This window comes from Lutra lutra, chromosome 14 (assembly GCF_902655055.1).
Source record: "Lutra lutra chromosome 14, mLutLut1.2, whole genome shotgun sequence".
Classification (NCBI taxonomy): Eukaryota; Metazoa; Chordata; class Mammalia; order Carnivora; family Mustelidae; genus Lutra; species Lutra lutra.
Genome location: NC_062291.1, coordinates 7,024,901 through 7,050,734, shown reverse-complemented (window position 1 = coordinate 7,050,734; position 25,834 = coordinate 7,024,901). Strand labels below are relative to the sequence as shown.

The 25,834-nt window shown below is 39.4% G+C and overlaps 1 protein-coding gene across 6 annotated transcripts in view; it reads left to right on the top strand.

Moving 5' to 3' along the window:
- Positions 1-25,834, top strand: part of LYST (lysosomal trafficking regulator) — a 188,617-nt gene that overhangs the window by 35,256 nt on the left and 127,527 nt on the right. For 5 of the 6 annotated variants that reach the window (XM_047703371.1, XM_047703368.1, XM_047703372.1 and 2 more), the window contains 4 exons: positions 2,459-2,548; positions 6,147-6,345; positions 19,959-20,049; positions 22,439-24,518. In XM_047703371.1, the coding sequence (XP_047559327.1) occupies positions 6,154-6,345; positions 19,959-20,049; positions 22,439-24,518 (2,363 nt within the window). In that variant the 5' untranslated portion in view covers positions 2,459-2,548; positions 6,147-6,153. Of the gene's footprint in view, positions 1-2,458; positions 2,549-6,146; positions 6,346-19,958; positions 20,050-22,438; positions 24,519-25,834 lie in introns of those variants that run through there. The other variant, XM_047703373.1, reaches the window with a different exon arrangement.

Sequence of the window (25,834 nt, the reverse complement as noted above, 5' to 3'; positions counted from 1 at the left end):
TTGGGGAGAAACGGTTCCGGGGCAGCATTTTTGTTTCATCTTTCCACACTTTACTTCAATCCCTGGCAAGTGGAAATGAGTGACTTCTCTCACTTGTTGTAATAGTTTTTAACTTATCTTGCACTCAGTATCCAATGCATCAAACATAAACTAACCTCAAGGCCCTGGAATACTTTTCCTAGATGACCCATTTTCTGACTTCATTCAGGCTTTTGCTCAGATACTTCCTCTTAGACAGTCCTTGTCACCCTCTCTGAAGTAGCGTCCCAGTCACTCTGTATCTTTACTGTTTTATTTTTTATAGCACTTACTGATGTTACAGTATGTTTGTTTTCATCTGTCTCTACCTCATGGAATCCATGAGGGTGGGGATTTTGTTTTTGCCCTATTCCCCGTGCCAAAAATAGTAGCCAGCAGATAATAAGTGTCCTATAAATATATGTTGAATTAAATGCCATATTAATGAAATTTCTGATGAAATGGAACTAAGAGGCATAGCTAATACATTGTCAGGTTTTTGCTCTTTGTTTTGGCCATTCGTGTTTTATATTTTACCAGTTACTGTATTAGAAAAACTTATTTTCCTGAGTTCATTTATAAGATTATAGGTACTTTGTTATTATGCTTTTCATTTATTTTAATATAAAAATTCTGGTAACATTGTGAGGAAGTTTTATTTATTATGACATTATAATAATAGTTGCATTGGAAGTTGAATATGATAGTAATAAGGATGATTTTTAAATTTAGCATTTTGGCTATAAAGTGGAATAAGTGATAAGACCGGGTCCCCATCCTTAAGGAATTCATGACCTTGGGGGTAAGGTAGTCATAAGTACCTACAGGGTGTTTATGTAGTTTAGAAACAGAGGCAAATACATATAATGCCCTAAGGACATCTTCAGTCTATTTTTTAAAACTCCTATTTGCAGACTTCATGGACACCCAGTGTAATGCAGGATGACAAAAGTTCGAATGCAGCTGTGTTTATCGAGGGTGGTGGCAGAGTAAAAGAGGTCATGCCAACTGTGCTGGCTGGTAAAATTACGATCTCGAATAGAGTGAAACTCCATGGACATCCAAGCTGGGCCGTGCAAAATACAGATAAAGAAGCCATCCCAGTTTAAGAGATTTAGAGAAATCACTCAGCATGGCCTAGAAATGTCCCCCGATAACAAAAAAAAAAAACAGATGGATCCAGTTGTGTGTCAGCTTCCACTTCTCATGGCCGTGCCGAGTTACCTGGAGTCACCATGGCATCCCCCGATGGACGGCTCCACCTTGTAGTAGTCCAAACCGGAAGGTAGTCGGAGTCACGGCAGTTAATAAAATACCATCTTTAGACTCATAATTTGATTGATAGTTTGCCTTTCTATAATTTTAGAGTTGAAAATAGGTGGGTGGCTTATGAGCTGAGGATGCGGCAGGAGCAGGTGTGGAGGGTGAACTGAGACCACATTCCAGGGCTTTCTCCTTTGGTTGGGCAGTGACACACTGGCCCCTGGTGCTCCGAGTGCGGCAGCAGGACTGAAGCTTAGCCTGTGCTTGGGTAGCTGTGTGCCTGACATGGGGCTGACCGGTCTGGGAAGAGGTGTCTTTCCTGCATCACGCGAAGCCCTGTGTAGTCTTAACAGCCCCCAGTCCATTTCCTGCCTCCTTTATCCTCAAGTGCCCAGAATAATGTGGTATAAGTAGTTTGCCAAGCTGAGGGGAATTCAAGAAAGTTCTCTAGATTTGTGCATTTTGAAGGAATTAAAGATCACTCTGATTTAAACACTTGTCTCAAAATAAACGTTCATGGTTGCCTTGTACCTGTAATAAGAAAATATTTTTTATGCCTCACCTGGGCACAACTATAGAGAAGGGGAAAACAGGTAACTAAACAGAAGCATTTGTTGCTACCCTAGAAGTAGGAATTCATCCTTTAGTGTTCAGAAATAGCCTTCATTGTATTGTACACAAAAGGTTAATTCGTTTTTAAAACTTGAACAAGGATATGAAATTTGGTGGGAGTTTATTCATTGTTTGGTTTTAGTATTTTTTTGAGTTTTCATATATCCTCAGGTGCCTTTCACTCTCACAGAAGAGTAATAACTTGGCTACCCATAGTATGTATGTCGATGGTATTCCACTGTCTCTAGACTCAGTGTTAAGAAGACTGATACTGCGCTGATTCCCCTTATGTTAACTGCTGATTTACCTGGAGATTGTGAGGAGTTGGAAGGAAGGGAGGATTAGGGATCTGTGATCAAGTTGCCTTGTTCAGATTAAGTATGTTCTAACACTTCCTGTCTCAAGATTCCATTCTTGGAGCTCTAGAAATTTCGTAGTGTGTTCTTGAGGTTCAAAAACTTCTTTGGCTTCTTTCACATCAAATATGATGGTTTTTGTGTCAGAACTTTATTAAAATTACTTGTTTTACTATTACCATTAATATGTTTGTCTTTTCTTTAAATAGGTGAAGCTTTATTCTAGGAGTATTTGTTTCATCTGGTTCATGAGCTCAAATTATAAAGACTCTAAATGTTACAGAAGTGTTGAGAGATTGGTAAGTATTAATGTAATAGATATAAGCAGCCAAAATACTTGTTTCTGTCTAAGCCTTTGAAACTACGTAGTTATGTGATTTTTGTGGCTGTAAACATGTAAAAACTTATAAAAACATGTATAGAAATGATAAACACCAACTAAAGAGAGGAAGAAGTGAGGTGGGGTGTGACTTTCCTGTACTATAAGGTTTGATTTCTTTGCACACACATACCCACACCACACATACATACACACACACTGATCTGAACACTGCACACTGTTAATTTTGCTAAATCTGAGCTTTTGCTATATCCGCCTCTTATATGTTCTTTGTACTTTTCTGGATATTTGAAATATTTTAAAGAATCTTTAAAATGTACCATGCAGGGGCACCTGGGTGGCTCAGTGGGTTAAAGCCTCTGCCTTTGGCTCAGGTCATGATCTCACGGTGCTGGGATTGAGCCCCGCATCGGGCTCTCTGCTCAGTAGGGAGCCTGCTTCTTCCTCTCTCTCTGCCTACCTCTCTGCCTACCTCTCTGCCTACTTGTGATCTCTGTCTGTCAAATAAATAAATAAAATCTTTTAAAAATTAATTAATTAAATTAAATATACCATGCAATCATCTTTTCAGTTGGCATTCAGAATGGCTGAAAGGCATTCATTGAAGTTCAACATCCCTGTTAGATGTGCAGGAAGAAATGAAGATTTATTAATGTTCAAGGCAGAAGTATCTCCCATCACCCCTACTGATGATGTTCTGTTAGTGCTAACTAATGCACTTTGAAGAGTAGAAAGTGTTTGAATACTGGGTAGGAGAATTCAGAATTTTTGTTATTTGTAGATGATAGGGTTTTATGTCTGGAAATCTCAAAAAAAAATTAATGAAAGTTCAGTAAGAAGTTTGGATATATGATTATTGCATCAACATAAATATCCTTCCATTTGCCTCCTACATACCAGTTCTCTTTCCTAATTAGATTATATAATGGAAACAAAATCCCATTCAGAACAACAGCAAAAGCTACAGAACACCCTGGAAGAGACCTAACAAGAAATGTGTAAAACCTATTGTAGGAGGAAGTAACAGCAGTTTCTGCCACAAGCACATAAAGGATAAATGTGCAAGTAGTAGAAGGATGTTCATTGCAGCTCTGTTTATGATAATCAAAACTAGAAATAGCCTAAATACTCAATAAGAGAATGGCTGCATAGTTAACAGTACTCTATATGATGAACATGTTACATATGCAGGCAGCAGCATGCCAGAAGCTAGCAGAAAGAGTAAGAGAGAGAGCATGTGAAAAGATTTCCAGAATATCTTTGTGAATCAAAACAGGTCAGATCACTTATAAATAATTTATTTATTTATCTATCTATTATTTATCTATCTATTATATTATTTATTTATCTATTTATGTAACCGTGTCTATTTTATGTACATTTAAAAATCAGGAATAACATATATTTCTGCATATATTGTAATGTTTTTTGCCAACGTGGTATCTTGTGCTTATAGGAAGTAGCATTGAAATTATTTCCTCAGTAATAGTCATACCTAAATATTCATGCTAATTTTCATTATCTTCATTTCCAGAAAATAGACCCTAATTATTACCGTAATGTTAAAGTTTTTCACATTTTTAATTTTGCTAAAGTTGCAGTGTGCCTTGTACTCAGTGGTGTCTAGTAAGCACTGGGAGCTGGCTGTGCTTGGTGAAGGGGTCGCTCTTGCCTGCTCCTGGGGGAACTCGGTCCTTAGTGGTTCATATCAGCACTTTAGCTCAGTTACACGCTTGCTGTACTACATCTGATGAGTTTTAAATATTTTTGGAAACTTTCTTCTGATCCTATGTGGTAAGATTAGGTGCCAGCATCGAAACTTTCAGAATGATGTCAGCATCTTTGGAAGAAAATCCCAAGAACAGTAGTGTAGCACTCTTAAGAATGGTGGGTAGTCTTGACGGCCTAGAAGGTGAGATCAGAAGTCATTGTGTTATACTTTAATTGGCAGTGTTACTTGTTTTAGTGGCGCACTAAATTATGTACCTTAAAATCTGTGACAAATTAGGTGAAATAAGTTAATAAAATCAGTAACTATGGACTGAATATAGATAAGTTTATATATTACGTACATATTATAATATATAGTTTATATTATTATAAATTATTTGATTTATTGAATAATTTTACCTTATGAAAGCTTTGTAAAAAGCCAATATTTCTATAAGGGAGGATATTTTGAGATGAATAATGTACATTTTATTTTTTATCCTTTTTCCTAGTAATCAACAATGTTAAAACTAATGAACTTTGTTATGCTACAGAGGAGATTGTTACTATAATAACACCTAGTATTCTGATGGGAATCCAGGACATAAATCATCAGACCCCAAAATGAACAGGAACCAAAGTAGTATTAGGAATTTCTTTAGTCTCTCCCTTTCATGTCTATCTGCTTCCCTTTGTATCCTAGTAGTTCATTTTCACCCCGTTGTTTTCTTCTGCGCCTCAGCTACCTCACAAGGACTACCACAAGCCCATCTTTATGTGGCTTTGCAACTCATCAGCTGTGTCCCTTTATTCAAATTCCTGAGACAGAAAGAGCCTGATTGGCTGGTTGCCTCTTTGCAAGCAGCATCGTATAGGTCGGATATTGCCGGCTGGATGCGTGCCGGCTGCTCCTGAATCAGGCGTGCTTCGTTTGGTTAGGGCTCAGAGGCTGGCCCTGCCCCTTGGGAATGGGCTCCACTGCCTTCTCCGAAGGGGCTAGGAGGCATCCACCATCCCACCCTCCCGCCGCACCCCATGCCCCGCCCTTGGGTGAAGAAAGACTCCACAATATACTTCTTATTTAATCTCTCCAGGTTAAAACATTTTTAAAGGTTACTGGATGTCTCAAAATTACTTTTTGCCCTAAGATGAAACTGTTCTGAAATTCTTTGGGAATTTTATTGTTCATGATTTTTCCTTTCTAAATAGTTGCCCATCTTTTTTCTTTATATTGGTGTTTTCCCTCTCTTCTGTCTGCTTTACCTTATTATCTTCCTTTATCTCAAAATGTCGCATTGCCCTTTGATTTAAATGTATAGGAAGAAGTGAAGTGGCATAGCTTCAGCTGCGAGAATTCTTCAATTTTTATTTACCTGATTATAAATCCTTTTCTCTCCATTAACTGAACCCTGGTTGTTGAGGGGAGGGTGTATGATTGTCAGTTCCATCATGTGAAAAACAGTTTATATTTTTAAAAAGATCCATTCATTCTTTTGGAAGCCATGTAGAGCAAGAACAGTGCACTATACATCCTATGCTGAGGCTGTTAAAGAAGGTCAGAATTCACCTTAACTGCCACCACTCGTTGTGTATTTTCTCACTGTGCTTTCACTTCCTGTTCTTGGTAATGCTCAGGGACTGTCACACCCACGACTATTTCTGCCATGTGAGAATATTTAAGGAACACTTAACTAGATCAGGACTATGCCTGAAAATATTATTGGGTTAAATACCAATGCCCGGTAAAGTCAGTCTTTGGTTAAAAACAACCAATCTTAAAAACACTTAGTTTTAAACATAAATTTTTATTTCTCTAATCTTCTTTTTTGGTAATATTTATTTGATAGCTCGGTCATGAGCATCGACAGTAACTCACTGGCACGTGAATTTCTGACGGATGTCAACCGGCTTTGCAATGCGGTGGTCCAGAGGGTGGAGGCCAGGGAGGAAGAAGAGGAGGAGACACACATGGCTACACTGGGCCAATACCTTGTCCACGGCCGAGGATTTCTGTTACTTACCAAGCTAAATTCTATCATTGATCAGGTAACATTTTCATATCAAATATTTTTTTTTACCAGTTTATTATAGTTGATTACAGATACATAATTTCTGGGTTGTTTAGTTTCTGAGAGTCTCTTTGAGATAAAGTCCTATTTCTAACATCACTCCAACAAAGAAAAGTAGCCCAGTTTATGAACACACTTTATTTGAAGACTTTTCAAAATGTATGAAATGTCTTAGGATTATAAATGGCCTTTCTTCTAACATGACCTCCTATATATTAGCTTTTTATCGTAATATCAGTGTGAGATAACTATGATTATTAGTAGAGACCTAAGATTTTGATTCAGAAAAACATTTGCACTTTCAATAAATGTGAGATATGTTTTTGAAAGGTTTAGTGTAATAGAGAATTTACTAATTCTGGGGTGAAAATAGAGAATCCTTAAACCAATAATTACTGAGTTCTTTAGCTTAATACATCCAGTTTTTTTATACCTCATTGTGTTTGCTCAAGTATGGTCTGAACATATAGTATTTTGCTGTTTCCTTATTATGGAATTAACAGAACTCTAAAGCTAGTTGGGAAATAGAGATGTCATCCAACCTTCTTTTGTGGATGAAAAACTGAGATGCAGAACATTAAGTAACTCAGACAGGCTTAACTCGCAGCCCAAACATGATTTATGTCTTTACTTCATTTTAATAAAAAACAAATATGTATTTTACAAAAGAAAAAATTTACTGTTTGCTTTCAGGGGACTAATTAATGTAGTTAGATAATAATTTCATTAACTTGAAAAGATAATAAGGTCTCTGTAGCACCAATATGACGGACATTTTTCAACACTTAATGACTGTTACTCGCTTTAGTAGAAACTTAACTACTGTTGAAATTTTTTGCTATCAAAGCATTTTGCTAATAAATACATATATTGGGTAAATACAGAGACTAAAATTAAACAATGACTCTGTTTTCACTATACACTAAGGAACCTAACAAATATCAGAGAGTATCTGCTCACTGTGGTATCCACCTGTCATGAAATTTTCCAGACTATTTTCCAAAATACTATGTATTTTTACTCCTTTCATGAATGTTATTTATTAAATGCCTGGCTACATGTAATTTAATTTTTATATTTTTTCTGACTTTTCCATAAATAAATTTTAAAATTAGAAAAATTATTTGTTAGATCATGTGTAGTAATTTTTATTTCAAAATTTTATGATTTAATAAACATATCATGCTCTGTTCATTTTCTTACCCCACATTAGAACATTTCAGTGTTTTTTCTCTTTTTAAGATATCCTATAAGTAGCATCAGAAATATCAAATGTGCAGGAATAAATCTAACATGTACAAATTTCTGTATATAATTCTATAAAACATTTTTGAGAGAAACTAAAGACAACCCAAATAAATGTAGTACTACATAATTTTCATGTATTGGAAAAATCAGTATTGTAAGGATACTTGTTTTTTCTAAATTAATGTATAAATTCCAGTGCAATCCTAATCAGAATTTCAGTAGGTTTTTTAATGAAAGCTGTAGATGTTAATATATAACCCATGTATCACAGAATTTACCCATTTCATATGTACAACTCAATGGAGGGGTTTTTTTTGTATTTTCTACATCTTTATTTTCTTCTTTCTAGATCTATTTTTTATAAGACATATTACTTTATTTTTCCCCCTTTTTAAAATTGTGTTATGTTAGTCACCATACAGTACATCATTACTTTTTATGTAGTGTTCCATGATTCATTGTTTGTGTATAACACCCAGTGCTCCATGCAATACGTGCCCTCCTTAATACCCATCACCGGGCTCACCCATCCCTCTACTCCCCTCCCTTCTAAAACACTCAATTTGTGGGCGCCTGGGTGGCTCAGTGGGTTAAGCCGCTGCCTTTGGCTCAGGTCATGATCCCAGGTCCTGGGTTCAAGCCCCACATCGGGATTTCTGCTCAGCAGGGAGCCTGCTTCCTCCTCTCTCTCTGCCTGCCTCTCTGCCTACTTGTGATTTCTCTCTGTCAAATAAATAAATAAAATCTTTAAAAAAAAAAACAAACACTCAATTTGTTTCCCAGAGTCCATAGTCTCTCATGGTTTGTCTCCCACTCTGATTTCTCCCCGTTCATTTTTCCCTTCTCTCAGTATCCTCCATGCTATTCCTTATGTTCCACAAATAAATGAAACCATCAGAAAGGATGAATATCCAACTTTTTCATCAACATGGATGGGACTGGAGGAGATTATGCCAAGTGAAATAAGTCATCAGTGGTTTTTAGCATAATCACAGATATGTGCTACTGTCACATAGCCACTTAGTCAATTTTAGAACATTTTCATTACCTCAAACAGGGACCTGGCAGCTTTTACTTTTTTTTTTTTTCAAAGATTTTTAATTTATTTGTTAGAGAGAGAGAGAGAGCACACATAGGCAGAGTGGTAGGCAGAGGCAGAGAGAGAAGCAGGCTCCCTGCAGGGCAAGGAGCCCGACGTGGGACTCGATCCCAGGACCCTGGGATCATGGCCGACCTGGCACCTTTTAGCTGTCACTCCCCTATCCCTCCCATCACCCTCAGACCTAAGCAAACACTAATCTACTTTCTGATTCTCTAGATTGTATGCTTTCTCTTTTAAGTCATGAAATATCTTTTAATATATTATTAAATGAATGAAATCATCCAAGTCATAATTGCAACAATATTTTTTCCTAAGGTAATACCTTATGTTCCCTCTTCCCCAGTCATTCACCTTTGGAATATCTGTAGCAGTGATAGTAGGAACCAGTAGGAACAGTAGAAGTAGAGCGCAAAATAAGTCCTATTTAAAAAATAGGACTTATCAAGATTTAATTATTTATTATTTATTTTATTATTTTAATTATTTATTATTTTAAAAATAGGACTTATCAAGATTTAATTATTTAAACCAGGAAATGGAGAATGATAATTTGGATCCTTAAGGTGAATTTAACTATAAGCAAGTTTAATCACTTAGGGTGGATTCAAAACAGTAGATCCAAAGCTGTCATTTCAAGAGGAACTTCACCTTTGTTATCTGTGCCTCTCATGAATGGGAGCACTTCTTGGTTACTCCAAGCAAGAGGCAAATGAAGTCCATAGCTACTCTTCCACTTTTGTGCAAGGATTTTATTAATAGATATTTGGTATAAATAATTAAACAGACTTTTTATTGCTATATAATTTACATGTAGTGAATGCACAAATGTAAAGTGTATAGTTGAATGAGTTTGACAAAGACAAACACCTGTGTAACCATAGCCGAGATCAAAGTTTGAACATTGCCACCACTCTAGAAAAAGGTTTTCATGCCCCTTTGCAGGCAGCCCCTCCCCTTCCCCCACTGCCACACAACCACAATTCTAATTTCCAGCATCTAAGTGTAGTGTTGCTTGTCCTAGAACTTCATATAAATGGAATCATGCAATATGTACTCTGGTGTCCCAGAGCTCTATCTGTTATGCATGAAGTAATAACTCACCAAGTTTTGATTCTGGTATTTTTTTGTATGGATATACCACAATTTGTTTGACCATTCACGTGTTGTTTAACCATTTGGCTTTTGTTTCCATTTGGCTATCATAAATAAAGCTGCTCTGAACTCCTTAAAAAAGTCTTTGTCTGAATATATTTTCATTTTTTCTGGGTAACTATCTAGGTATGCAATTGCTGCATCAAAGGGTAGGTGTTCATAAGAAAGTGCCAGACTCTTTACTCAGAGCAGTTGTGTCACTTTTCATTCTCACCAGCAATGTATGAGAATTCTAGTTGTTCTGTATCCTTTCTGATATTTGACATTGCCAGCCCTTTTAATATTAGCCATCTTAAGTGAATATGAAGTAGTATCTCATTGTGATTTTAATTTGCATTTCTCTAAAAACTAATGATCTGAGCACTTTTTTATGTGGTCATTGGCCGCTCGTACATTTTCTTTAGTGAATGTCTATTTAAGTTTTGTGCCCATTTTAAAAGTCAGGTTATTTGCTTAGTATCCAGTTGTAGTTTTTTTTTTTTTTTTTTTTTTTTGATGTATCCTGGATACATGTCTTTGTTGAATTGCAAATATGTTCTTTGTGGCTTGCCTTTTCATTTCTTAACAATGCCTTTAGAACAGCAGATTTTTTATGTAGTGTGTTTTATATCCTAAGAAATCCTTATCTTGCATCCCAAAGTTGCAAAAATACTCTCCTGTTTTTTTTTCTAGAAGCTTTTTAATTAGTATTTTTATTTTTAGGTTTGTGTTCCATGTGGAATTAATATTTGTGTACAGTGTGAGGCCGCAGCTGTGGTTTCTTCCTCCCTCCTCCTCCCTGTGCAGTTACCCGGTCGTTCCAGCCACATTTCTTCTTGAGAGTCTGCCCCTTCCCCATGGAGAAATCGATGGCTCCTTTGTGGAAAACCTATTCGCCATATACTTGGGCTTTATTTCTAGACTCTCTGTTCCACTGTCTATCATCTGTTTGGGTTACCGTGGCCTTTATAGTGTGTCTAGAAATTAGGTGGTATAAGTTCTTCAAAGTGTTCAGTTTTCATTCAGTTCATTCATTTCAAGAATCTTGGACTATTCTAAGTTCTTTGCATTTCCATATAAATTTTAGAAGGAGCTTATTATTTCTATAGAAATGCTTGCTAGGATTTTAGTGGTGATAACCTTGAATCCAAAAATCAATTTGGAGAAAATTGACAACAGTGTTGAGTTTCTCAGTCTATCAGCATGGTGTAAATATCTGTTTGAGTCTTATCTAATTTTTCTGCCATTTTTTTTTATTTTTAGTGTCTTTTTTTAGTGATTTTTAGTCTTGCATATTTTTGGTTAAACTTATTCTGAATATTTTATTATTTTTAATGCTATCGTAAATGGCATTTAAAATTTTTATTTTCTGTCATTTGTTGCTGTCATATGTTTCTGTCAATTATATAGAAATATAATTGATTTGGTACATTGACCTTGCATCCTGTGCCTTTGCTAAATTCATTTATTTGTATTTATTTTGAAATTTTTCTGCAGATTCCTAGGGTTTTCTGTGCACACGATCAAATCATCTGTGAATAATAATTTCATTTTTCCAATTTTTGTACCTATTATTTCATTTTCTTGCCTTTTGCGTTGGCTTTTAGTGCAGAGGTGGGTGGAAGTGATGAGAGTGAACATCCTGCCTCGTGCCTGGCTTTAGAGAGAAAGCATTCAGTGTTTCCAAATGGAGTTCTCATCTATTGCCAACCTGCTAGAAAGTTTATCCTGAATGGATATTGGATTTTGTCAAATGCCTTTGGTGAATCTTCACACTGAGGCTACCGTATTTTTTTTTTATTCTATTAAGATGGGTGAATAACATTGATGGTTTCTAAATGTTGAAACCGTCATTTGCATTCCTGGGATAAACCCCATTTGGTCATGATCTCTTATATAGAGACACATTAATCTGTTTATTCTTCAGAAAAAAATAGTCTTAAATAGAAAAAATATGTTCTTTTCAATGGTTAAAGATACCGTGGCTGAAGTTTATATGCAGACTTTTACAGATTTTTTGAAAGAAAATTTGTCCAGCCCCAAAAGGAAGAGTTATCTTAAATTTTAATCTTGGCACCAGCATCAGTGAGATGGGTAACTTCAGTTCATGACCAGCTGCTTCAGATCTCCATGTCCTCATCAGGAACAATTTTTTTTTTTTTAACATTATGTGTATTTTTATTGTAATTTTATTTTATTTTTTTTCAGTGTTCCAAGAAGGAACAATTTAAATACATTTAGTTGGATGACTTAAAAGATGTCTTCCAATATAAAAAGTATTTGTTTTCATATAACATTTGATAACAATTTCTAATTTTTTCTATACTCTGGTTATAAATATATACAGCTTAATTCTGATGTAGTGGATAGAAATCACAATAATTTATTACCAACTCAAGTGTAATAAATACTACTTTTTAAAACTTTGGCATATAAATTTCCATACCTGTTCACGCTTTATGAATCTTCTAAAAAGTTGTTACTTATTTTGCTGAGTAAAATGTGAAGTTTTACTGGAGGAGGTTATGTATTTATGAACAAAACATTATTTAAAATTATAATAGGTATCTTTTTCAGCTATTTTCTGTGTAAGAGAGTACTTATTTCTTCCTACATTTTTGTAGTATTATCACTTTTATATATAGTACTACATAAATGGCCAATCAATGTCATATATAAAATACGTATTATAGAAAAATACCAGACCTTTTGTAGTAGGGCTGCACAATTCATTCACTGGTTTATTCAGCAGGCCACAAAGAGCCTGTAATATCAGCAGCTCTGCTAGATGCAGAGGTAAAAGAACAGAGACTGTCCTTACTGGGAGCTCTTAGCTGTCGAAGAGGCAGACAGATTGAAAAAATGCAATGATGACAAAACATTTTGGGGGGCGTGTAAAGGAGAGGGCGATGAGGAAATGCTTCTTAGAGAACTTGGCATCTCTAAGTAGGGAGTAGTAATGTAGAAAGGGGGGAAACGTTAATTAAACCAGGGGAACTGCAAATGCGGACCTTGGAAGCCAGAGAAGGAAGAACATTCAGTGACCTAGCAGTAGTTTATTGGGGTTAGAGCAAAGGCCATATGTGCAGTTTTGGGGTACTGAGAGGACTGGAAGGCAAACCCCGTGTACCATATTAAGGAGGCGTAAGTTTTTTCTGAAAACCCTGGGGAGGTTTTTGTTTGTTTTGTTTTGTTTTGTTTTTTACATGGAGGAGGTTTTGAAGCAAGAAAATAGGCAATGAAAATTATTCTTCAGATCTGACAAGTCATTGAAAATATTAGCAAGAATGATTTCAGTAGGAAAATAATGCAAACTTTTAAAATTAGTAGAGATAATTATAATAAGTGAACTTTATTTTACTCTGGTTCTACGGATTCTGTTTACACACATGCCAAGATCTATCTGTGCGTGATTAGCTTGGCAGGAATGAAGGTGTAGGGGAGATGCTAGTATTCCTACTTCTTGAAGTAGTGAGAGTATCCTCTTGGGCACTAGATGGTGGTACTACCCACAGAGAGCAGGTAATCTGGTGCGTTATCTCCCTTTACACCCAGGCTGATGATCCGAGCAGAGTACATCAGGCGATTGCTGCATAACAGAGCACAGTCTAAGAACTTAGGGGCCTGAAACAAAAAGGGTTCTTTTGCTCATGTGTCTGTGAGTTGGCAGCTCCGGCAGACCCAGCCAGGATCACGGCCTCCGCTAATTGTGGGGCCAGCTGGGGCCTCTGACTATGTAGTCTGTTGGCAGAAGACTGGGGGCTGTTGGATGTCGGCCCGGCTGCCTCAGTTCTCATCCATGTGACTTCTCCGATGTCATTCGGCGAGGCTCAGCTTCTTTAGTGGTTGTGGAAGCATCATTCCAGGAGGGGAGCAGAATAGCTACAAGCTGTAGCATAACCTCACTTCTGCCACATTCTGTTGTCAAAGCAAGTCACGGGCCAGCACAGAATGAAGGGATAGGAACATAGACTCCATCGTTTCAGGAGAAGAAAATTTGTGACCATATTTTGTCTACCATCATCTCTCTGGCCACAGTTACTAGCATTCCTCCCACACTTCCTCTCCCACAGGACTCTCAAAGTATTGTCCTATCATGGCATCAGGCTTGAAGTTCCTGATCTCATGATGTCTATCAGTTCTGGATGCAGACGAGGCTTCCAGGTACAGTGCTTTGGTTACAGCTCTTCTTGACTGAAAGACTTGTGAACACAAAAGCCACACTCATAGTATACAGTGATGAACAGGGACAAGTTAACCACACTGCATACTTGTATTCAAAATGGAGAGTGACCGGAGGCACGGAGTAGTCACTGACCCACTGATGTCCTAGTGGGCGTGTCGGTGCCCCTGTTCTTGGGACAAGGAATGTTTTCTTCTGTGGGAGTGCTTCCCTAATCCATGGTTCTCCAGGGCTCTGGGATCCGTCCTCCAGGGCGTCTTCTCGTTTCCATACGACACAGCATTCTCACCCTGCTTCACACCTGTAGGAAAGGGGGGGCCCAGTGGTGTCTATTCATTTTGAATTGTCTCTTCCTTTTAGTCCCATAACACTTTTTATTTTTTAGTCCCATAACACTTTTAAAGAAAGCTGTCGGCATTTTTTAATAATACAGCTTTCTTTAAAAGTGTTATGGGTTTCCTCTGACTTTTAATGGAATTACCACATCCCCCAAAAGCCACGTCTATAATTGCTTTTGAGACAGATCTCTCTACTTCAGGCATATAAAGTTTATGTGGCGTAATGCCCGCAGGATTCTTGGTAGTACTTTTGTCTAGCTGATAGGATTTACTAGGTAGCACCTAAAGTCCTTCTGGAGTCCTAACAAAGAGTAATACAACCAGTTTATAACCCTGCTTTGCTGGGAGGGAAGGAGAAAAGGCCACAGGGACTGGTTGGGCGAACTGGGGCCTGCAGACCCAAATCCTGTGGCCAGTCATCTGCCTTTCTGGACAGCCCACAAGCTAAGAATAGTTTTTCATTTTTCAAGGGTTGTTAAAAGAAACAGAAGAATGTACAGCAGAGGCCATATATGATTCAAAAAGGCAGAGATGTTTACTAACAAAGATTGCCACCCCTGTTGTAATTCAAGAACTCTGAGCATAATGTTTGACATCAATGGGAAAAAGCAGTACATTTAGCTCTACTGGGACATCAAAAATGTTTGATGAAATGAATGCATTCATTAACTCAAACAGATTAAGAATAGAGGATGCCATATACCAAGAGGAGAAAAACCAATAATATTTTTTAGGAATAAGTTCTATAATAGAATCAACATAATAACTCCTTATGACTATTTCTGTTCGTTATCGTTTTAAAAACACAGTAGTAAAGTGGATCATGAAAGTAATGACAGCTAAAATGTGAGAAAGATGCAGAAATAAAAATACCATTCTTAAAGTGGCATATACAGAAAAATCCAGAAGATCGTCATTTCTTTTAGCCACAGCTATATAGCTAGAAAACAAAGTTAAAGATTCTTTTTACAGTACTAATGAAGAAATGTTCTTATGTGTGTGTGTGTGTATACACACATACATTAGAAACAATTATAAAATTCTGATAGAAGAAATAAAGGACTTACATATATTTCTGCCTATGGCTGGAACATTAAATTTAATTAGCATGTCAAAATCCAGATTTAAAGTAATACCATTAATACCAATTAAAGTAACTTTGGTCATCTTCCATCACATTCTGAATCCAGTCCAGGCCCTAAGCTTAGCCTGTCATCCTGAGGTCCTTGAACCCCACTGGTTTGGTTTTCACCTGCCTTTGCAGCATCCTGGCCATCCATCTGCCTCTCCTCTCAGCCCTTCCCCAGACTCACTTGCCCTCCCCCGCCACCCTGCCACCATTACTTGAACTGTGAAAGGAGCAGTGCCTGACACCTGATAGGTGCCTAAAATATGTTTCTTGAGTTGAGCTAAAAAATTACCACCTAAATGAGAGTGATTTTGCTATTTATTACTGCTATGGGGAATTTAAAAAGGCATGTTGCTGTCCTTTTTCCTGCAGAAGGGGAAACAGAAAAATGTAAGTATTAAATGAAGAGTGGTATGATTTCTATAGAACGGACGGCGTAGGAATAGCCTACACCGGCGTACGTTGCCAAATATGGCATATTGAGAACTTTCTCCTTGTTGGCGTGAGGTAGCACCCCATCCCTCTGGACACTGTGACAATTATCATTAGAACCTTGGGAGAGAAGAACCAGAGCGGGGGTTGAAATAGAGCACTGCAAGTTCTAGTTTACCAGGATACCCACAAATAAGAGCAAGGATTCTCTGACTTGCAAAGGGATAGAATGATCCATGTGGTTTCTTTGGAACTTGAAAGCATAAGTAAATCTGGAAACATGCAATACCTAAAAAAGTAATAGATCCAGAGGAATAGCAAGAGCTTCCCCAATGACGGATGTGTTAACAAGTACCGTGATTGAACGGGGCCAGGAGTTGGGCACTCACTGCCATATCGGGCCATGGGGAGGCAAGCGGTGTCCTCCTCAGGACTGCAGTTCCAGCAGAGGTGGCAAAAACCAAAATCCTCCACTTGCGCAGTCTCATTCTTTGGAAAGGGCCATGGTTTCCCAGAACTAATCCACGTGGTGAAATGGGAAACAAGCATGAGGTCCTGAGCTGGGGTGGGAGGCGGGGGCTGTGGAACGGGGGAATGGCAAACGTGGGTTGGTGTGGGAGAAAAAGCTTCTCAAAAGAGGTTTTACTGGAGCTGGGTGTTAAAGGTAGTGAGGGCCCCCTTAACTAAGGGGGCAGGAGTGAGAGAGGTTGCAGACCGTGTCATGCAGAGGCTGGGAGGCAGGAACGCCTATTAGTGTGGCAATGACAATTTGCCAGTATACTGTTACAGGGCAAGGGCTGGGGTGCTTCACATACTTGTAAGGTTTCTACAAGCTCTGCTAGAATGTATTCGTTCATCTGCCAAAGATAAAGACTCATATCGGGAGGACTCTACAGGAACGGCATGCCCAAAATTGGTTTACATTTTTTGAAAGACCTTGGGCATTCTGCTGGCATCTTTAAAAATACCGAGGTACATACCGAGTATGAGCTGTACATGGAAATGTTACCCAGACATCGTTCGTCTTTTTAATTTTGAGGTCAAGCACCTGGAACTAGGGCCTTTGGGAATAATTTTGACTGTTCATCCAGAATTTAAAGTCATTCAAGGAGATAATATTTAACATCCAACTCTGTACTAGGCATGCCAGGAAAGAGGGGTGATTGCTAAGGACTGGGGCCTGGGCCTGGGAGTCCATGCTCTGAGCAGGGACTGGGAAGAACTTTAGGAAAAGTTTCCCATCCCATTTAGAGATAAATCCAAACTCCTTCACATGGCCCGCAGGCTGCATTAGATCTGGCACCCTCCACCTTGCCAGTCTCTGTCCTCCTCTCCTCTCCTGGCACTCCCCACTGCTCTTCCAGCCACACCGGCCTACTTGCCATCTTGTGAAATAACTAGGCCCACTCCCGACCCTTTGTATACTTCCTAGGAGCCCTTTTCCTTCAAATCTCTGCAAGGACTCCTTCTTCTCTTTGAGCATCTGCTCAAGTGGCCCATTCTGAACAGCCTATCTAAATGTCCTCCTTTTAGTCACTCTATAATCCCTGTCCTGTTTAGTTTTCTTCATAGCACAGCATCCTGTATGACGTTTTCTTATTTGTACCCATTATTTTCCATCTCCCCTGCTAGAAATGTCAGCTTTGTGAGAAGGCAAATAGTGTCTTCCTTGTTCGCCACTCCCTGCCAAGTGACACGTGGCAGGGGCTCACTAATTAGATATTTGCTGAGTCATGGAGGAAAGCTGGCATTCAGGCAGGAAAGTTCAGTAAGTTGTTTGCTGTACCAGAAGTCAGTTAGGAACATGAGACCCAACTTGCCCGAGGGGGAATTAGAGAAGTCTCTCCGCAGAGGGACTAAGACTTGCCTAAAGAGTGAGTCGACAGGGCGCCTGGGTGGCTCAGTGGGTTAAGCCGCTGCCTTCGGCTCAGGTCATGATCTCAGGGTCCTGGGATCGAGGCCCGCATCGGGCTCTCTGCTCAGCAGGGAGCCTGCTTCCCTCTCTCTCTCTCTCTCTGCCTGCCTCTCCGTCTACTTGTGATCTCTCTCTCTGTCAAGTAAATAAATAAAATCTTTAAAAAAAAAAAAAAAAAGAGTGAGTCGACATTCGGCAGATGGGAGGATGGTGGAGAACGACAAGGGCAGTGCACGTGAGGAAGACATGCCGGGGGTACAGCCCGAGCCACGTTCGGGAAGCCCTTCAGACTGGACACGAGGGGATGGGTCAAGGGTGGTGGCAGGAACCAGAAAAGTAGTTCAGATTTTACTTTTGAAGTATTTTCAGCCTTTTCCTAACCAGGGCACTAGGAGGAAGAGTCTGGATGCTGTGTTCTTGCTTTCTCATTCCTTTCCAGCCCTGCGGCCTACCGCCCCCTGACTCGTACCCTTACCATTACCTTAATACTAAGCTTGCTAATGTTGCCAGTGATGCTCTACTGGACAAATGCTTTGCTGCCATCATCTTACACAACTGAAGAACAACAGCTCTTGACCTGGTTGACTTTCTTCTTTCCGGAGCTGCTCTCTTCCCTTGATTTTTCTTGCTCTATGTCTCTTTGGGGGAAGCTGCTTTTCGGCCTCCTTGGCAGGCCTCTGTCCAGCACCACCATTCTCCATTCTTGAAGTGTTGCTCTGCAGAGTTCCGTTCCCGTCCATCCTCTCTTGCCATTCTGCATTCTCTCCTTAGGAGATCTCCTGTGCCCTTGACTTCTGCCCCAGGGGCTTCCACAGTCCCTTTTTATGTACTTTGCGTCTTTTTCTTAAGCTCCAGATCTATATATATAACTGTTGACTAAAAAGCTCTCTCTGTTAGAATATCCCACAGATGCCTCAAACTTATTATGTCTAAACAATGGATCCATCATCTCTAGCCCAGCCTAGTACCGCTGCTGAATTTCCTGTCTCAGTGAGGACTTCATCAGTCACCTTATTGCCTAAACCAGAATTCTTCGAGTTCTTCTGGATCTTTCTTTCCCCCCTTACACTCCATAGATAACTGCAAGTCATTTCTGTTCTTCTTTGCCGTTTCTCAGTTTTACTGTAGAGCACTTCTGTTTACCATCGTCTCTCATCTGGGTTATTGTTTCCCTTCCTCTAACGCTGGTCAGTTCCTTTCCCTTTCCACCCCAATTCTGTCTCCATACAGTGGCTAGAATGGTCTTTCTAACAAGCAAATCTGAACATATTACTGTGGCTCCTTCCCCACTGACCGGAGTGAGGAACTTAAACTTGATTTGTCATTAATTCCCTGACCACCCATGTCCCCCCACCCCCACAGCATCCCAGTCTCGCTCTCCAGCTCCAGTCCCATTTCCATACTTCTAACTGGAACTGATTGCTCCTTTTTCTGAACTCCTAAACTGAGTATCGGTGCCACACCCAGCTACTTACTTATACTACATGCCTTCTGTTGTTCTTTAACTGTCTGTGTGTATTTGATGGACCAAATAAGGGGACCTTCTCCAGGACCATATCCTCCAGAAAGGGTAAGACAGTAAGTGCTGTGGACGTAGTGTGCAGTCAATACATATTTATTAGATTACCTTCACTAATAAGTCTTTCTCTCTCTGTATATATATATCCTTTATTAATAATGTCAATTTCTCTTTTTAAAATTGTGTTCTCTGAGTTTTACATTTAACTGCATGAAGACTTTGTTTTTCTAGTAACTTCATTTATTGGTTTGCTAATTAATAGGGCTTAACTTTTCATTGTCACCTAGCAAATTTGTTTCTTCAGAGGTAAGAGATTCTTGTCATGTGCATGGTGCTAATGACAGCTGTTTGCGGAAACGTCAGCAAGAATGTGCTAAATACTGTTAAATACCCTTACATTCTTCTGTCCTTGGAAGGGTTTATAAGTTGAAAAGCACCACAGCTTTCACTGGATTTGAGATTAATTTGACCCGTAGCTTCTCAAATGCAGCCTTTCAAGAAAAAGGATTTTTTGACTCAGTTTAAGACAAGATACTAGGAGTTATGTGTCTCGTGACCTCAGGACATGAAGGATTGCTTTGTTTCTAATACAGGCGTTGACATGTAGAGAAGAGCTCCTTACTCTACTTCTGTCGCTCCTTCCATTGGTATGGAAGATACCTGTTCAGGAAGAAAAGGCAGCAGGTATGTTTCTTTTATCACATCCCTTGTGTTATCAAAATGCCACTGGAGAAGGAAGACCCGTGGAAAAGCTCCTCCTGCCTTAATAGTTGATCCAGTTCAAATTCAGAGCAGTATAGATGAGCATGATACTTCACAGGAGAAATTCTTTAGGTATTTAGAAATTCTTTAGGCATTTTTATTCTGCTAATAATACAAAAACGATGTGCTTCTTAGGGGTTTATTCAAATGTAACGATGATCAGAAAATATACAAGGAAACAGAACACTTAGCAGAAAGGGTCAATCTAGGTGTGCAGCCCCTTCAGAGAAATGGATAGTTGAAAGTTTGAAGAAAGAAATGAAAGCTCCTTTGCTTATTTTATTTTATTTTTATTTTTATTTGAAAGAGAGAGGGGCACCTGGGTGGCTCAGTGGGTTAAGCCGCTGCCTTCGGCTCAGGTCATGATCTCAGGGTCCTGGGATCGGGCCCCGCATGGGGCTCTCTGCTCAGTGGGGAGCCTGCTTCTTCCTCTCTCTCTCTGCCTGCCTCTCTGCCTACTTGTGATCTCTCTCTGTCAAATAAATAAATAAAATCTTAAAAAAAGAAAAATGAAAGAGAGAGAGAGGCAAAGGGAGAGGGAGTAGCAGTCTCTCTGCTCACCATCTGGGTCTTGATCCCAGGACCCTGAGAACATGACCTGAGCTGAAGGCAGACAATTGGCTGAGCCACCCAGGTGCCGCTCTGTCACCTATCTTAAAGACTGCTTTTTATTATCAGTACTCTACTGGTGACTTTGGCAGTTTAGTTTAATTTTTTTACTGTTCTTTGAAGAGATTAATTTGAAGTAATATTTTGTTTCAAGACTAGATAGAATTATCACAACTTAAGGTCAACACATATTTTTATGTATCTGATTATTTTAGTATCTGATTTTGAAAAAAAAATTTTTAATTACACACACACACACACATATATATCATATTAAGTATCTGAAACTTAGTGTGAATGTCTCAGTGGAGGAATTAACAGTTTAACAGTTTTCGCCTTTACCATTTCTTTTTTTTTTTTTTTTTAAAGATTTTATTTATTTATTTGACAGACAGAGATCACAAGTAGGCAGAGAGGCAGGCAGAGAGAGAGGAAGGGAAGCAGGCTCCCTGCCGAGCAGAGAGCCCGATGCGGGGCTCGATCCCAGGACCCTGGGATCATGACCTGAGCCGAAGGCAGCGGCTTTAACCCACTGAGCCACCCAGGCGCCCCTACCATTTCTGTAATATGTGAATTGTGAGATGTTTAACGATCTATCAGGTTAAACATAAATCCTTCTATCTGGTATTTCAGTGTCATATATGCACTTTTAATACATTCCTGATACAGAGCTCTCTTTTTAGGGGATTATCTAAGGTCTTATAATATTGTTTTACTGCTTATTTGTTGATTCACTAACTCTGCTCTCATTTTCTTGTGAATTTGTAGAATTCACAAATTATTTATCACTTAAGCTATCTGATTAGTGTTCTTTTAGGAAAGTTGTCTTCATTGCCTGCATCCTTTGTATAGGTGGAGTTTGTCAGACTCTTTTTAATTTCTCCCCTTCTCTCTTGAGACCCAGATCTTTTATTTATAGATTGTTATTTATTCATTCTGAATTAGAACTATATTTTTCACATAGATCTTACTATGTAATATTGCAAAGGGAAAGACTGATTTTAGTTTTTAATTAGTAAGAAGGGTTTATTCATTTCCTCAAGAAATAGGTGTTGCATGTGGTCCATGTACCAGGCCCTAGGTTCTAGGCACTGAGGATGCAACAGGGATGCCTGTACCTAGTTCAGTGTGTGGCACATTCGGTAAATATTTTGAATGAAGAACTCTTTTAACCTCAATCTTAGAGAACAGTTGGTACCTATTATACGATTTTAAAATAATTTTGGACCATCTTAAAGTTCTTACATTATATCAGGGATATAAGCTCAATGCTATTTTTGAGAATATAATATACTCCTGTTTCTTGATTAATGGCACTATTAGAGGAGATTTGTAAGATGGTGTGAATAGTGGTGCTAAATCCCAGATAATCTAGAGTCTCTTATGTTGATGTCAGAATGCAATGTATGGTTTCAAATCAGATTTACGCCCTTAATTTTGTTCTCCTTTGTTGTTTTCAAAATCAATTTGTATCCTTTGAACCAATGCTACCCGGTACATAGCATGAGAAGAATAAGTGTAGGGGGAAATGACCCAGAGAACACGACAGATAGCTAAAGGAAGTCAGCCCTGGGGCGGGGGGGGGGGGGGGGGGAACTGAGGAAAAGCTCCGAAAGTGGAAGATAAATAAGAGAATAATCATCTGTACAAACTGAGTTTGAAAATATATTAAGGTCTAAACTTCTGTTTTTTATCTTAACAGATTTTAATCTACCATTCTCAGCTGATATAATCCTGACCAAAGAAAAGAACTCAAGTTCACAAAGATCTACTCAGGAAAAATTATATTTAGAAGGAAGTGCCCCATCTGGTCAGGTTTCTGCGAAAGTAAACGTTTTTCGAAAAAGCAGACGGCAGCGTAAAACTACCCACCGCTATTCAATAAGAGATGCAAGAAAGACACGGCTCTCCACCTCAGACTCAGAAGCCAATTCAGATGACAAGAGCATGGCAATGAATAAGCATCGACGGCCCCGTCTGCTACAGCATTTTGTAACCCAGTCACCTAAAGATGACCACCTTATGGCTAAACCTGATCACTTACCAACCAAAGAACAGACTCCTCCTGACACCATGGCTTTGGAACATTCCAAGGAGATTATTCCAAGACACGAGTCAAACAGTGACATTTTGAGTGAGCCAGCTGCCTTGTCTATTATCAGTCACATGAATAATTCTCCTTTTGACTTATGTCATGTTTTGTTATCTTTATTAGAGAAAGTTTGTAAGTTTGACATGACCTTGAATCATAATTCTGCTCTGGCAGCCACTGTAGTGCCCACACTGACTGAATTTCTAGCAGGCTTTGGGGACTGCTGTAATCTAAGCGACAACTTGGAGAGTCAGACGCTTTCTACGGGTTGGACTGAAGAACCAGTGGCTTTGGTTCAACGGATGCTTTTTCGAACAGTGTTGCATCTTATGTCAGTAGATATTAGTACTGCAGAGACGATGCCAGAAAACCTTAGAAAAAACTTAACGGAATTGTTGAGAGCAGCTTTAAAAATTAGAACTTGCCTAGAAAAGCAGCCTGACCCCTTTGCACCGAGACAAAAGAGAACACTACAGGAGGTTCGAGAAGGTTTTGCATTTTCAAAGTATCGTCACAGAGCCCTTCTTTTACCGGAGCTTCTGGAAGGGGTTCTGCAGATCCTGATCTGCTGTCTTCAAAGTGCAGCTTCCAATCCCTTCTTCTTCAGCCAGGCCATGGATTTGGTTCAGGAATTCATTCAGCACCACGGATTCAGTTTATTTGAAACAGCCGTTCTTCAGATGGAGTGGCTGGCTGCACGGGACGGCGCTCCCACCGAGGCCTCGGAACACCTGAAAGCCCTCGTCAGCAGTGTGATGAAAATCATGGGCACCGTCAAGAAGGTGAAATCCGAGCAGCTTCATCATTCCCTGTGTACGAGGAGAAGGCACCGGCGCTGTGAGTACTCTCACTTTATGCACCATCACAGAGACCTCTCGGGCCTCCTGGTTTCGGCTTTTAAAAACCAGGTTTCCCAAAACCCGTTCGAGGAGACCGTGGAGGGAGACATTCATTACCCTGAGCACTGCTGCTGCATCGCGGTGTGTGCCCACCAGTGCCTGCACTTGCTGCGGCAGGCGTCCTTGAGCGCCACCTGCGTCCACATCCTGTCCGGCATCCAGACCGTGGGGGTCTGCTGCTGCATGGACCCCAAATCTGTGATCGTCCCTCTGCTCCATGCGTTCCAGCTGCCCGCGCTGAAGCACGTTCAGCAGCATATACTGAATGTCCTCAACAAGCTTATCTTGGATCAGTTGGGAGGAGCCGAGGCCCCGCAAAAAATTAAACAAGCGGCTTGCAATATTTGTACCATGGACCCTGATCAACTCGCCAGATTGGAAGAAACGCTGCAGGGAAACTCGTGTGAGGCCACTCCTTACCCAGGTCTGGCCAGCCCTGCCTACAGATTTCAAGGGATCCTGCCCAGCAGTGGATCTGAAGACTTGCTGTGGAAATGGGATGCCTTAGAGGCTTATCAGAAGTTTGTTTTTGAGGAAGACAGGTTACGTAGCGTACAGATCGCACATCACATCTGCTCTCTAATGCAGAGAGGCAATGTCGTTGTGCGGTGGAAACTGTATCATTCCGTCTTTAACCCTGTGCTCCAGCGAGGCGTCGAGTTAGCACACCATTGTCAACACCGTAGCGTCACGTCAGCTCAGACGCACGCATGTCCCCATCATGACCAGTGTTTGCCCCAGGAAGTGCTGCAGATTTATTTAAAAACCCTGCCTACTCTGCTTAAGTCCAGGTTCGTATGTGGGCATCTGCGCAGATAGCGTTTCCCTATTATGTGCTTTTGAATGTCTTTACCCATTATTCTTTCCTAGGATTTAATTTATCTTAACAACAAAAAGTGTTCCTATCCCATGTCAGAGTTTGCTTTTCTTGTATTGATTGGTTGGTCTATTGATCTATTAATTTATTTCAGTTTCCTGGAGTAGTTATAGGGAAGAGCACAGAGCCATTGATTTTAATTTCTCAGTGGAAAAAAGTTTTAAATGTATACCAGTGAGGGAAGGATGGACACAACACAGATATCCAATAGCAGAGGCAAGGTTAAATTAATTAATTTATATTTACTTGACAGAATGTTATTAGCCATTAAAAATAATGTTTACAAAGACCATGCTGTGACATGAGAAATTGCTAATAATATTTTATCAATAAAACATACAAAATTAGAAATATCACCCACTTATTTACAGCTTTGTAAAATACACAATACCTAAAATGATAATTATTTGTCAAGGCAGTAGACTTAAGGGGATTATGATTTCTTAAACACCACATTTACATTTATTATATACACAGTGTATATAGGAAAAACAGAAAATACAGATAAGCAAAAAGAAGATGATTAAGCCACACCTGGGTGGCTCAGTTGGTTAAGCATCTGCCTTTGGCTAGGGTCATGATCCCAGGGTCCTGGGATCGAGTCCCGTGTTGGGCTCCTTGCTCAGTGGGGAGCCTTCTTCCCCCTCTGCCTCCCCCTGCTTGTGCTCTCTTTCTCTCTCTCTCTCTTTCTGACAAATAAATAAACTAAAATTTAAAAAAAGGAAAGAAAATCCAAATTACTTAGAATTCTACCGGTAAATTTTCAGATTTTGTGATTGTTAAGCCTGGTACTTAAAAAATAATTACATAAATAAAGCTTGCTTCTGATAGTCTGGTCTTCTAAATTAATGTGTATACCATTTCAAAAACATAATAATATATAACCTGTCATCATTATCTTTACAATTTTTTAAAATTTCTGACATCCTCACGTAGTTTAAATAAAACTGACTTTGATTTGAAAAGTTTTGTAACTCTTTGGCGTATTTGTGGACAACTTGGATCTTTACTGAGCTGACTTACTTAGTTATTAGTAGGATTCCAGTGATCCAGACCCAGGAGTCTCACCCTGAGACTCAGATCTGCAGCTTGGTTCCTTCCCTTTTTGCGGTGCAGATGTAAAACACACAAAAATTCCTGAGTAAGCCAGCAGGCAGACAAACAGATGGACACACACAGACTTGCCTGTTGTCAGAGTCTGTCCATCTCAAGTGCGGAGGTGGTTGTGTC